The 12,858-nt window shown below is 38.0% G+C and overlaps 1 protein-coding gene across 12 annotated transcripts in view; it reads left to right on the forward strand.

Moving 5' to 3' along the window:
• Nucleotides 1-12,858, forward strand: part of TRIP12 (thyroid hormone receptor interactor 12) — a gene marked incomplete at its 3' end in the record, with an annotated part of 120,519 nt that overhangs the window by 46,267 nt on the left and 61,394 nt on the right. For 11 of the 12 annotated variants that reach the window (XM_080689593.1, XM_080689598.1, XM_080689600.1 and 8 more), the window contains 2 exons: nucleotides 2,980-3,063; nucleotides 4,306-4,401. In XM_080689593.1, coding sequence (XP_080545719.1) covers nucleotides 2,980-3,063; nucleotides 4,306-4,401 — 180 coding nt within the window. The remainder of the gene's footprint in view (nucleotides 1-2,979; nucleotides 3,064-4,305; nucleotides 4,402-12,858) is intronic. The other variant, XM_080689595.1, reaches the window with a different exon arrangement.

Raw genomic sequence — 12,858 nt, forward strand, 5'->3', positions numbered from 1 at the left:
TTTCTTCTTTCTTTTGTGTACTGAGGATGGAACCCAGGGGCATTTTATCCCTGAGCTGTTTCTTATTCTTTATTTTGAAACAGGATCTCATTAAGTTACAGAGGGCCTCAGTGAGTAGCTGAGGCTGGCCTTGAACCTGTAGTCCTTCTGTTTTAGCCACCCAAGTACTAGGATTACAAGCGTGTGCCACCATACTTGTCTGCCTGCCTGCCCCCCCCCCCAAACCAACTTTTTGATTTGTTAAAACTTTGTATTTACTTTCCACATGTCTGTAAGAGCCACTTACAATAAACTCAACTATAATTGGCATCCGGTATTTGTTGACAGGGAGTTTGGGCTAGGAATGGAATCCAGGGGCATTCTACCTCTGAGCCACACACCCCAGCCCAATTTTTTTATATCCATCCTTCCTTCCTTCCTTCCTTCCTTCCTTCCTTCCTTCCTTCCTTCCTTCCTTCCTTCCTGGGGGTGGAACCCAGAGGCTTTTTACCTCCAGGCTACATTCCCAGATTTATTTTATATTTTATTTGGAAACAGGGTCTCACTAGGTTGCTGAAGCCTCACTAAGTAGCTGAGGCTGGCTTCGAACCCGTGTGACCCTCCTATATCAGCGTCGGGATTACTAGTGTGAGCCACCATGCCTGGCTTTATCCTTCATTTTTGAAAGAGGGCCTCACTTAAGTAGCTGAGGCTAGCTGCGAAGCCGATCCTCTTGTCTCAGCCTCCCACGTTGGGATTACAGCCATGCACCACCATATCTGGCTTACTATATTTTAATTACAAATTATTGCAAAAGAGTATACTTAAACATTCTATATACCATGGTTCAAAAGAAAACAACCTGAAGTTAGACTTTCAAGGTTCAAATCTCTGATCCATAAGTCAAATCTCTGATCTGACTTAGGCAAATACACTCAAAACTATAAGCCTTAAGTTTCTTCATGTCTATGATGTGTCAGCCCCCTTTGTGAGGAAACTTTTAAACAATTTTTGCATATAGAAAGCATTTAATAATGTAGGCGTATTGGTGCATGCTTTTAATCCTAGTAGTTTGGAGGTTCAGACAGAAGGATCACAAGTTTGAGGCCAACTGCAACAACTTAAAATATCTGGGGGTATAGCTCAGAGGTAGAACACCCCTGGGTTTAATTCCCCAGTTACTCTACTCCACTCCAAAGCATCTAATAAGTGCTTTTTATAATCAGCATAGTGCCGTTATTGCTTACTCTTTTTCTTCACCAGATGTATGGATTTAGTTAAAGCTTGATACCTGTAACATTTCTGGCTAATCTGTGCCTCTAAACCATGGAGATGTTAACATTCTTTGTAAAAGGCCAAAGTAACTGTTTTAGGCTTTCTTAATGGTCTTTATGGTTTGTGAACCATCGAGAGTGGTTGTAGGCTTTTCTTTTCTTTTCTTTTTTTCTTTTTTCTTTTTATTTATTATTATTATTATTATTATTATTATTATTATTATTATTATTATTTTTTTTGGTATAGGGGATTGAATCTAGAGGTGTTCTACTTCCAAGCTACGCTTACAGCCCAGTTTTATTATTTTATTTGGAAACAGGGTCTCACTAGGTTTCTTAGAGCCTTGCCACGGTACTGAGGCCGGCTTTGAACCTGCAGTCCTTTTGTCTCAGCCTCTTAAGTACTGAGATTACAAGCATGCTGTACCACCACACACACACAACAATGTATTTGTACTCTAATAAACTATGTAAAAAGCCATGTGCTAGACTAGACTTGGCCTTTGGGTCACAGTTTGCTAACGTTGATTCTAATAAGCAAGTTTTTCTAAGAATTTTTGAAAATCTCATTGAAATGAAAGTAATGGTGTGTGAAGAAAGTTTGACAAAATACAGAGTTGGTGGCTGGTGTTGGCATCTCTCTCTCTCCTCCTCCCCTCCCCCTCCCTCCCCCTTCTCTCTCTCTGTGGTACTAGAAATAGAATCCAGGGGCATTCTACCCCTGGGCTACACTCTCAGACCTATTTTATATTTTATTTGGAAACAGGGTCCCACTAATTTGCTGAGAGCCTCACTAAGTAGCTGAGGCTGGCTTCGAACCTGCGCAATCCTCCTGTCTCAGCCTCCCAATCGTGGGGATTACAATTGTGTGCCACCACGCATGGCATGGCAAGTCTTTCTTCAGAAAAGCCTTTTAAGTCTCACATGTCATTCATGTGCCTCTTTAGCATCCCTGGCTTACATTCTTTAATTATCTGTCTAATAAATAGCACTTAAGGTTTTTTGGAGATGGATCATCTTTTTTAAAATGTTAGAATTCAATAAACAGGTACAGGTAACTACTCATTTTGCAGGAAAATGGTTTCACCTCTGGTCAGAGTCGGAAGATTTACCTGTTTAGCACTTGATTTTTGTAGTCTGTTCATTTGATGGTTGGTTGGTTTGTTTTTGTGGAGGATAGTGTATAGTATACTTTTTAATCTCAACTCTTCATTCCACACCAGTTTTGACATTTTAGTTGACCTCTTTCATGCTTCGTAGAAATGCTTTGCAGTCATCTTTTAATTTGTAAGGTGTATCTAAAATATTTTGTCCTCGTGATAAGAATATATAAATATTTTGTCCTATTTAGTATATATTGTTTTGCGCTTTGAAATTAGAACAGGTAAATGATTGTTGGCTATTTATGAAATATCACTGTGGTTTTAGCTGGTAGAGGAATCTAGGAGAAGACTTAATCAAGAACATTTTCAAAGATGAGTCTTTGAAAAGCCATGGATGAATGCACAGGTTGTGTTTTATACTTATTTGATACTTAAAGTAGTCAGTCTGGCCTTTGGTTCATAAATAGGACAGAATGAAGTCTAGAACAGCTGAGTGTGCAATAGAAAGACAAGTTTAATTGCCTTCATTTATTGTAGTGTGTTAATTTTGGTATTTCTTTGAGATAAACCAGACACAATGAGTTTAAAGCTCCTCTGCTAACTTTGCCTTCTCCTCCCCCAAGCCTCTAGTTCTGTTGCAGGGGCTGTTGGCATGACCACCTCTGGGGAGAGCGAGTCAGATGATTCCGAGATGGGACGATTACAAGGTAAAGACGGTCATTGAGCCTATGAGAAGCTATTACCATGGGCTACCAGTTCTTTATTGAAATTACTTCAGATACATTCATCTACATATCATCTAGTAGTGCCTATACTTGCTGCATGATCAGATCGTGATTTGGAGTAGAAGATGAGCTGCGTCTTCATTTAACTGTTTAAACTAGACAAAGCCTTATTTTTTAGGTTTTCAAGTTTTTCTTCATTGTGTTACATTTTTAGCTAGTTTTAGTAATGTTACAAACACTTTGAGAAAGGAGTAGCTTATTGTTCTCTAGTAACTAATAACATTTTGAATACATAATATTAAGTACCAGATACAGATTTTCAATGCCTCTAGTTTTTGTTTTATGTGCTTTTTTTTCTAAGTCTTTTTGATCACTTAAAAGTGAATTATTTACTGTGTATATAAACTGCAGACTATTTTTTTATGTTATAAGTGCTTTTGCAAAAAGCAACCTTATATATATGTTCCAAAAGTGGATGGCTGTGTGTTTCTACCTCAGAGGACTGATTTATAACATATCCCCAAATGAAGCTTATCAGGAACATTATTTATAAGTCAGTGTCAGATTTTGTTGAGGATCCTGAGGCATATGGCAGTTCTTTTTGACTAGAACTCTCATGCGCACATAGTTTTTCTTACTTTTGGAAGTGACTGATATAGTTAACTGAGTCTTAAAATGTTTTTGGAGAGTTCCACAACCATTTCCAATTGGGGAATAAGAGGCAAAGTGGGGCAGGGGCACTATTTTTAAGGAAGGCAGTGGAGATTGAACCCACTGAGCTATACCCGAGCCCTATTTTTTTTTTTTTTTTTAAACAAGGTCTTGCTCAGTTGTGGAGTTTGGCCTCAAACCTGTGATCCTCCTGCCCCAGTACTGGGGTTGCAGGTAGTGTATGGCACCACACCTTAACGTTAATACAGAACTCTTCAAAATTGATACTTACCTTAGGTTTTTCTTGTACTATTTACATAGTTTTTGTTGCCTTTGGGTTTTTTAAATTCTCCACAAAACTTTCAGATACTCGGAATTGGCACATATATATTTCAATGTTATAATTACATTAAAATGTATGTGTGGTCTTGAAAGGTTATAAGTACCTTCTCTTAAAATTCAGAATGAAAAGTAACTGGCTAATTCAGATACGTGAGATGAATCAGTTGCTTAACATTTTTAGCTAAGATCATTTGCTGTGAATAACTGCTCCTATGCCCTTCTTTTCTTTAGCTCTGTTAGAGGCCAGGGGTCTTCCTCCTCACCTGTTTGGTCCACTTGGTCCTCGGATGTCACAACTTTTCCATAGAACAATTGGAAGTGGAGCTAGTAAGTGAATACTTTTAAATTTGTTATCCCTACAGTCTAATAATTAGTTGAGTGCTCTTTTAACTGATTACCTATATAATAAGTAGGGAATTACATAAACTTTCATTCGTTCTTATAAAGAAGGTTGTGCATGTTTTTGCCTCAAATATAACATCCATTAGACTTCTGCATTTTAGTTTTGATTACTAAATTAGAATAATTAAAAACTAGACTTTTATAGCAAGAGTGAAATGTAAATAAAGTATGTTGATGATTATGATCGTTTAGATTTCAGTCAAGTTTTTTAATGGTATGATAAAAGTTAATCCGTAAAATAATCTTAATATAAACTCTAAAGATTTCTCAGCAGTTGTTAGTCACTTGATTCATTATCAGACTATTTTATCCCATAGGTCTAACCATATATGATAGACACAACAGTGACGAAGTCTCAATTTATAACTAAGAATAATTTTTATACAGTTACAAATCCAGTTCTTTATGTTGTAGGGTTTAATCTGTAGCTTCCTTAAAATTTACAAATATTTTGTTTTAATGTTATAATATTTACATTTAGTCAGTAGGTTTTTTGTAGACTTAAGTCTTGATTTCAAAATTCTAAAGTGTTCTCAAAACTTGTTCGTTCTTACTAATGTGTGCTATATAATTTATTATCAAATATTTCGAGTTCTTTATTTCTTCAAACAATGCAATATGTATGCCTGTGCTCACATATGTATATTTATATTTGAAGATTTTTCCAATATCTTGCCTTACTATTCAGCAAGCATATTTAAGGAGCAACTACTATGTTTCTGTTTTCCTTTGCTGTTCTTGCACTCAGATTTCAGATAATATACCCTGTTACAAAGTTCTCATGAAGAAAGTTCTCAAGAGACTGTGGCTACTTATTTAGTACCCTTTACTAAGTGCTGGTATTGTACTGAATCATAAACAAGATAAGCAGAGTATTTTCCCACAGGAGCTCCCTTGCCAGAGGTGACCAGGTCAACAGACAACAATTTTTGTAAGATTTTATATGGTGTCAGTACAGTGAAGAAAAACAGCAGCATAAGGATGTAGGTTGGTTGGAGGAGCTTTGTGTGAAGCGAGGAAACTAGCTGTGCACAGGTCTGCAGGAAAGAACAGTGCAGCAGCAGAGCTCAGAGGGGCTTTGGCGTGATTGAAAAACAGACAGCAAGCAGAGGGTCAGGGGCAGGGGGAAAGGACAGTGGGAGGTGAGGAGGCTGTGTAGGTGTGGGCATCTCCTAGGTCAGGAGGGCCCTCACAGGCAGCAGCAAGTGTGGGTGGCCGGGAGCCACCCCAGGGCTTAGAGAAAGAATGACATGATCTTTACTATTAAAGATCAAAAAGGCAAAAGTTGAGTGTGTAGAGTTTAATAACTCCCATAAGCCATCAATAGTTATCTGTGTGTATCAACGACTCCTTCATTTAAAGCTTCCGCCATTCACCCTACTTTCAGTGATGCCAATTTTAAACATCATTTTAAATAAAAATTAGGGCTGGGGGTGTAGCTTGAAGGTAAAATGTCCCTGGGTCCAGTAATGCAAAACAAAACTATCTTTTCCTGGGCCGGGCGTGGTGGCGCACGCTTGTAATCCCAGCATTCGGGAGGCTGAGACCTGGAGGATCGCGGTTCGGGGACAGCCTCAGCTACTTAGTGAGGCCCTCTGCAACTCAGTGAGACTCGGTTTCAAAATAAAGAATAAAAAATAGGGCAGGGGGTGTAGCTCGGAGGTCAAATGCCCCTGGGTTCCATCCCCAGACCTGCAAAAAAAAAAAAAAAAAAAAAAGTTTATCTTTATCTTCTTTTTGGTTACTAAGAATAGTTGATATAAGAAAAATTATTTTTCCTCTTTATTTGCCAATTTTCAAAATAGTGTTTTTTATGTCCACAAGTATACTAGGCTTCTTGGGTTGGGCGATGTGTGTATTACTTATGATAAACAGTGGGTTGAGACGTGTTTTAGACATTTCAGTGATTTTTATTGATTCTCAAGTTGTGTCATCATTGAATGACGAGATCTTTTTAAGGCTGGCTTCTGATTTTTTTTTTTTTTGACATAACCATAGTTGTTTTTGATAGCCTCCTTCCTTTCTGCTATGGAAAAATGTACCAATTTTAACTGACATTTTTTCTCCCTTCCCTGAAATTGGGCATCTTGCCACAGATCCTGGTTTTGTTTCTCCTTTTCTTGAATTTTTTTTTTCCTCAGTAATGGGGATGGAACCCAGGGGCATTCTGCCTCCAAACTATACTCTCAGTCCTATTTCTTCTTCTTTATTTTGAAATAGGGTCTCACTGAGTTGCAAAAGGCCTCACTAAGTGGTAGCTGAGGCTGTCCACAAACCACAATCCTCCTGTCTCAAAATCCCCATTTGGGAGATTACAAGCGTGCGGCACTATGCCCAGCTGATTTCTTTTATTTTTTATTTTTTTATTTTTTTATTTTTTGTGGGTCTGGAGATGGAATCCAGGGGCATTTGACCTCCAAGCTATACCCCCAGCTCTATTTTTTATTCTTTATTTTGAAACCAGGTCTCACTGAGTTGCAGAGGGCCTCACTAAGTAGCTGAGGCTGTCCGCGAACCGCGATCCTCTAGTCTCTGCCTCCTGAATGCTGGGATTACAAGCGTGTGCCACCATACCCGGCTGATTTATATGAGATATAATTGAGAGACCACAGTCTGAGTATATTTGTTGCTAATAGATTCATCATTATTGTTAGATTCTGTATTGGCAAAGTTATGAAATAACTATATATTAATTTTGTTTCCAAACTTTATACTGATACTGTCAGTTCTAATTTAGGACTCCAGGGTCTTTATTTAATTGATGCCTACATCTCCATTCTCCCATATCAAAAGTTTTATTTCCCAAAGATAATAATGTAATAACTCATTTGCTCTATCGCACAATAATTTTGTAGGATTTCAACTTAATTTTTTTTTTAAGAGTCAAGGACTTTGTGGTCAATTCTTTATCTTTTAAAGTCATTTGTAATAATTCCTCCTTGTTCATACTACCAAGATGATTAGATTTATTTGCTTTTGAGTTTTAGGGATTGCTTTTTATTACTCAGTTTCGCTTTTATTTTGGTAAGGGGGATTGAACTTGTCATTTGCCTTCATACCACAACCCTTTTCATTTTTCTTTTTTCCCCCTGCAGTACTGGGGATTGAAACCACAGTCATTCTACGCCTGAGCTACATCCCTAGCCCTATTTTTTTTTATCTTTTACATTGAAACAGGGTATCACTAAGTAGCAAAGGCTGGCTGCAAACCTGTGGTAATAGGATTACAAATGTGTGCCACCATGCTTGACTTACCTAGCCTTCTTCATTTTTTTATTTTGAAACATTGTCTCACTAAGTTGCTGAGAGTCTCACTAAATTTGGGGGGCTGACTTTGAACCTGCTATCCTCCTGTTTTACAGGCGTGTGCCACCACACTCAGCCATAATTTTGCTCTTATTATTTACATGGTTCAAATGTAAGTAATTTTTATATTTACAAGTCAAATGTAAACCATTTAGAAATTCTTTTGATACTTCTTGTACTTTTTTCCTCCACCCATATAGATAGCCATTTAGAATATACATCTTGTCCTTCGGTTATTAAGAAAATAAAAACACCTCCCTATTATTTATTCCTCACATGAAAATATCAATACACTTTACATACTCTGCTTCTGGTAGTATATTTTGATGTTTACTCTTCATAGCTGCTCATATATGGAGGCAGGGAGAGGATTCTGTGTTCTTTTATAAAATCTGTCATATTTTACTCCATTGTGTGGATATATAGAGTTTTTTTGGCGAGTCCCCTCTCGTTGAACATGTGGCTATTTCAATTTTGTGCTTAATGGTGGTGCTGCAGTACAGTATGGCTCCTCCGAACCCCCTTTAATTATCTACAGGATAGATTTCCTGAATCAGGGTTGCTGTATAAAATGCACACGAAATTTGGGGGGAGATATTGTAACTCCCCCCTCTGGGGGGATTTCTTTCCCCCTATCAATCATGTATACCAAAATGTGATGATAAACTTTTGTATTTTGCCAAACTTAAAAGATAAAAAATTGGATAATTTGTAGTTTGGAACGGAGTGTTCTTTATAATTTTTTTTCCCTCTTTGGTTAATTTGCCTGTTAATTTGTCTTTATATATTTTTTTTTCAATGGTTGCCCTAGAGGTTATAACACTTGTCCTTGATTTAATACATCCTACCTTAAATTAATACTTTATAGCCGGATCCCAGCATTCCAGAGGTGGAGGCTTATAGAATGGTGGTTTGCAGACAGCCTCAGCTACATAGCAAGGCCCTCCACAACTCAGTGAGACCCTGTTTCAAAAATTAGAAAGACTAGCCGGGTATGGTGGCGCACACTTGTAATCCCAGCATTCGGGAGGCTGAGACCGGAGGATCACAGTTCGCTGACAGCCGCAGCTATTTAGTTAGGCCCCTCTGCAACTTAGTGAAAATCTGTTTCAAAATAGACTAAAAAATAGGGTAGGGAGTGTAGCTTGGAGGTTGAATGCCCCTGGGTTTTATCCCCAGACCCACAAAACAAACAAACCAATAAATACAAACAAATACAAAAATAAAAAGACTGAAAAATAGGGCTGGGATTGTAGCTCAGAGGTATACTGCCCCTGGGTCCTATCTTCAGTACGGGAAAAAAGTGAATACTTTATGATATCCCGCATAGTGCAAGAATCTTATAGTAGCTTACCTTACCACTTGCTATTCTTAATACTGTTACTTTAATTTGTTAGACTTATACATGTGTTGAAAAGTTAAGACAATTGTGTTAGACATCCACAACCTTTTAATTTGCCTGTTTATTTGCTCTTTGAAGTGCTCTCTTTTTTTTGTGGTAGTGGGGATGGAACCCTGGGGCATTCTACCATTGAGCTATACCCCCTGCCCTAGTTTTTAATTCTTTATTTTGAAACAGGGTCTCACCATGAGTTGCAAATGGCCTAAGTAGCTGAGGTTGTCCATGAACCGCGCTCCTCCTGGTTCCCAAATGCTGGGATTACAAGGGTGCACCACCACGCCGGGCTGCAGTGCTCTTAATTTCTTTCTGCGGTTCCTTTCCATCAAGGATTGTTTTCCTCCAGCCTGGAGAACATTTTTTTTTTATAGTGCAGGATTGGGAATAATAATTCTAATATTGTTTGAGAAGTCCTTGATTTTCCTTAATTTTAAAAGGCTATATTTCTCAGGTATAAGACTGCAGTTTGTAATGTCTTCTGGCTTACATATTGTTTCTTTAGCAGTCTTAACTGTCACCCTTTAAAGATAATGTCTTTTTTTCTCTAAATTTTAAAAGATTTGCTTTGTTAGCCATCATTAGTATTTTAAATTGTTTGACTATGTTGGGTGAGGTGACTTTTTCTTTTTTGTTGGTACTGAGGATTGAACCCAGGGGCATTCTGCTGCCAACCCACATCCCCTGGCCCTATTTTATTCTTTATTCTGAAATAGTCTCACTAAGTTGTTGAAAGCCTCACTAAGTTCCTGAGTTTGGCTGCAAACCTTAATATACCATGTCTGCCTAAGACTATTTTTTGATCATATGCCAGACATTTTGTGTAAAAAGAACTAGGCAAGTCCCACATGGTATGACAGTGTGTTTCTTCTTTTTTAGTAAGCATAAAGGGCATAGAGTTGTTCACTTTAACTCTAGTCAGAACTTGAGCTTGTTTTGACCAGAGTTGCAATTTCAGCATGACTTGTTTCATATTTACGGCTCATCTCAGTTTCTCTGCTGTGACTGTCCCAAGGTTGTGAGTGAGAAACTTGGAAATCTGTCTCCTCAGACTTGTATGTGATGGGTGTTTGGGGTGGATGAGCTGTGTGTTTGAGGCAGGCCCCTCTCACTGTCAGACTGCACATCTTATTCTGTTTATCAAAATCTTCTATGAAGCCCGGTGTGGTGGCACGCACATGTATTCCAGTACTTGAGAGAATGAGATAGGAGAATTGAGGGTTCAGGGACAGCCTCAGCTACTTAGTGATACCTTTTTTCAAGATAAAGAATAAAAAATTGAGCTGGGGGTATAGTGTAGAAGTCGAATGCCCCTGGGTTCAATCCTCGGTACTGGGGAGGAGAGAAAAACAATGCCCCCCAAAACCCTTTTATGCAGCCCTGTCCCTTTGCGTGGTTTCCAAACTTGGCAAATGTCTGGTGGGAGCAGTTCAGTTCAGCGCATTAGTCTACTGTGGCAAGAGTCAGCAAACTAGTGCACAAGAGCCAGATCTAGCCTCATGCTAGTTTTTAGATAGCCTGTGAACTGAGTGTGAGTTTCTATATTTTTAAATGGCTGAAACAATTTTTGAAGGGCAATATTTTATGGCATGAAAATTAAGGTCAAATTGAAGTATCCATAAAGTGTTGTTTTTTTTTTTTTTTTTAACACAGCCATGTTCTTTTGGTTACACGTTGTCCATAACTGATTTCCAACTCTAAAGCCAGGGTTGAATAGTTGCTGTAAAGAACATATGGACGCAAAGACAAAAATCATTTCTGTGTGGCCCTTGGTAGGAATTTATTTGCCTGTCTGCTTCTGATCTACGGTAGTTTTTGTGGAAGTGTGGTCTGTATCTTTGAGAGAGGTTGCTGAGATCCTTATTACATAGACTCTGTAAGGTTAAAACTAGTAATAGTTACGAAGATTTTTCCTTTTCGACTTTGCTGACATTTGAACTGGTAGTACAGAAGTGTGGTGGGTAAAACTGTGAGACTTTAACGAGACTGAAAGTAGTGACACCAGACGGGACTCACACTCTCACTGTATTTGATGCCAGTTGAATACATTCACTCAGTGACACTCATAAAATACTTCAGCTTTGGGATGCCCTTCATAAGTATAAGACATATTTATTACCTGAGTTAGGTCTTAACTCCTAAGTTCATGTTGTTTTAGTATCTTCCTGACAAAATGGGGCCCGGTTTTTCATTTACTTTGTCTCAACATCATCATAGTTTGAGGGCAGTAGAGTATCCAGCTGCCCCCCCACCCCCACCCACTTGGGATGGAACCCAGGGGCATTCTACCTCCAAGGTACACTACCAGCCCTATTTTTTTTTTATTCTTTATTTTGAAACAGGGTTTCACTGAGTTGCAAAGAGCCTCACTAAGTAGCTGATGCTGTTTGCGAACCACCATCCTCTGGTCTTAGTCTTCCGAATGCTGGGATTACAAGTGTACCCAACCATGCCCAGCTCTCCCAGCTGTGTTTTATTAAGCTTGACACTAGAACAATTTGACAAAAACAATGAGGCTACTTTTCTCACTGTGTTTTTTTTTTTTTTTGAAAAAGTTCATTTTTCACAAAAATTTGGTCTTTGTGTTAAAATGTAATGAGTTAATTGATAGATAATAATTTTTTTGTTTTAATTCAGAGCACATTTAGAAAACATTACCAGATATAACCTACATAAAAGAGCTTTGGGGTTCCTAATTAGTCCTAAATCCAAAATCTACTTATCTGGGATTGGATTTTCTTCACATTTCAGAGGATATATTGTCGCAGTTTTTTCTTTTTTATATTCAATATAGCATAAGTTCTTTATGAGGTCATCTCAAATTTTCAGGGATATTGATGACGATACTTGCTGCAGAGATTCATATACTTAGAATTCTGCCAGCCCCATTGATGTAAGGCACACTTTGTATGGCATCTGTCAGTGTTTTCTTTTTTAGATGGTTGTGCTATTAAAACATACTTAACATAAACTGCTTTTTCCTTTAAAAATGAAGTTAGAAAGTTAGAATCAACTGAGACGTCTGTTTTCATTAGTTAATTTCCCTTGATTTTTTCCTTCTACATTATTTAAGCACAAAATTATACCTGTCCCAGTAGGAATTAATATTATTTAAATTAAAAATTCGGATTATCCAGCCATGTGTGGTGGTGCACACCTGTAATTTTAGTACTTGGGAGGCTGAGACATGAGGATTGCAGGTTCAAGGACAGCCTCAGCAAATAGACTCTCATCCACCTACTGAGACTGTTTGAAATTAAGAATAATATAGGGCTGGGGTACACCAGAGGTAGAATGCCCCTGGGTTCAATCCCCTGCACCATAAAGCAAAAAATACTGATACTCCTCTGAGCTTGGCTTTACAATGTATTTTTTAAAAGGACTTTTAATTTTTGTAAAGATGAGTAGGCAGCAATAATTAAGGAATTTACTAGCCATAATCTTATACAATAGAGAAAATAAATTTTCCAAGGATGACCATGTGCCTACTTGAGTGTATGTTCCCATTAAGATCACTGAAGTTTAGCTAAAATAAGAAATTGGTTTTGACCGGGCGTTGTGGCTCACTCTTGTAATCCCCATGGTTGGAAGGTGGAGACAGGAGGATCGCGCAAGTTTGTGGCCAGCTGTGCTGGCTTAAGAGACCCTATTTCCAAATAAAAAAGTATAAAAATAGGTCT

This window comes from Muscardinus avellanarius, assembly GCF_963383645.1.
Source record: "Muscardinus avellanarius genome assembly, chromosome: 2".
Taxonomy (NCBI): domain Eukaryota; kingdom Metazoa; phylum Chordata; class Mammalia; order Rodentia; family Gliridae; genus Muscardinus; species Muscardinus avellanarius.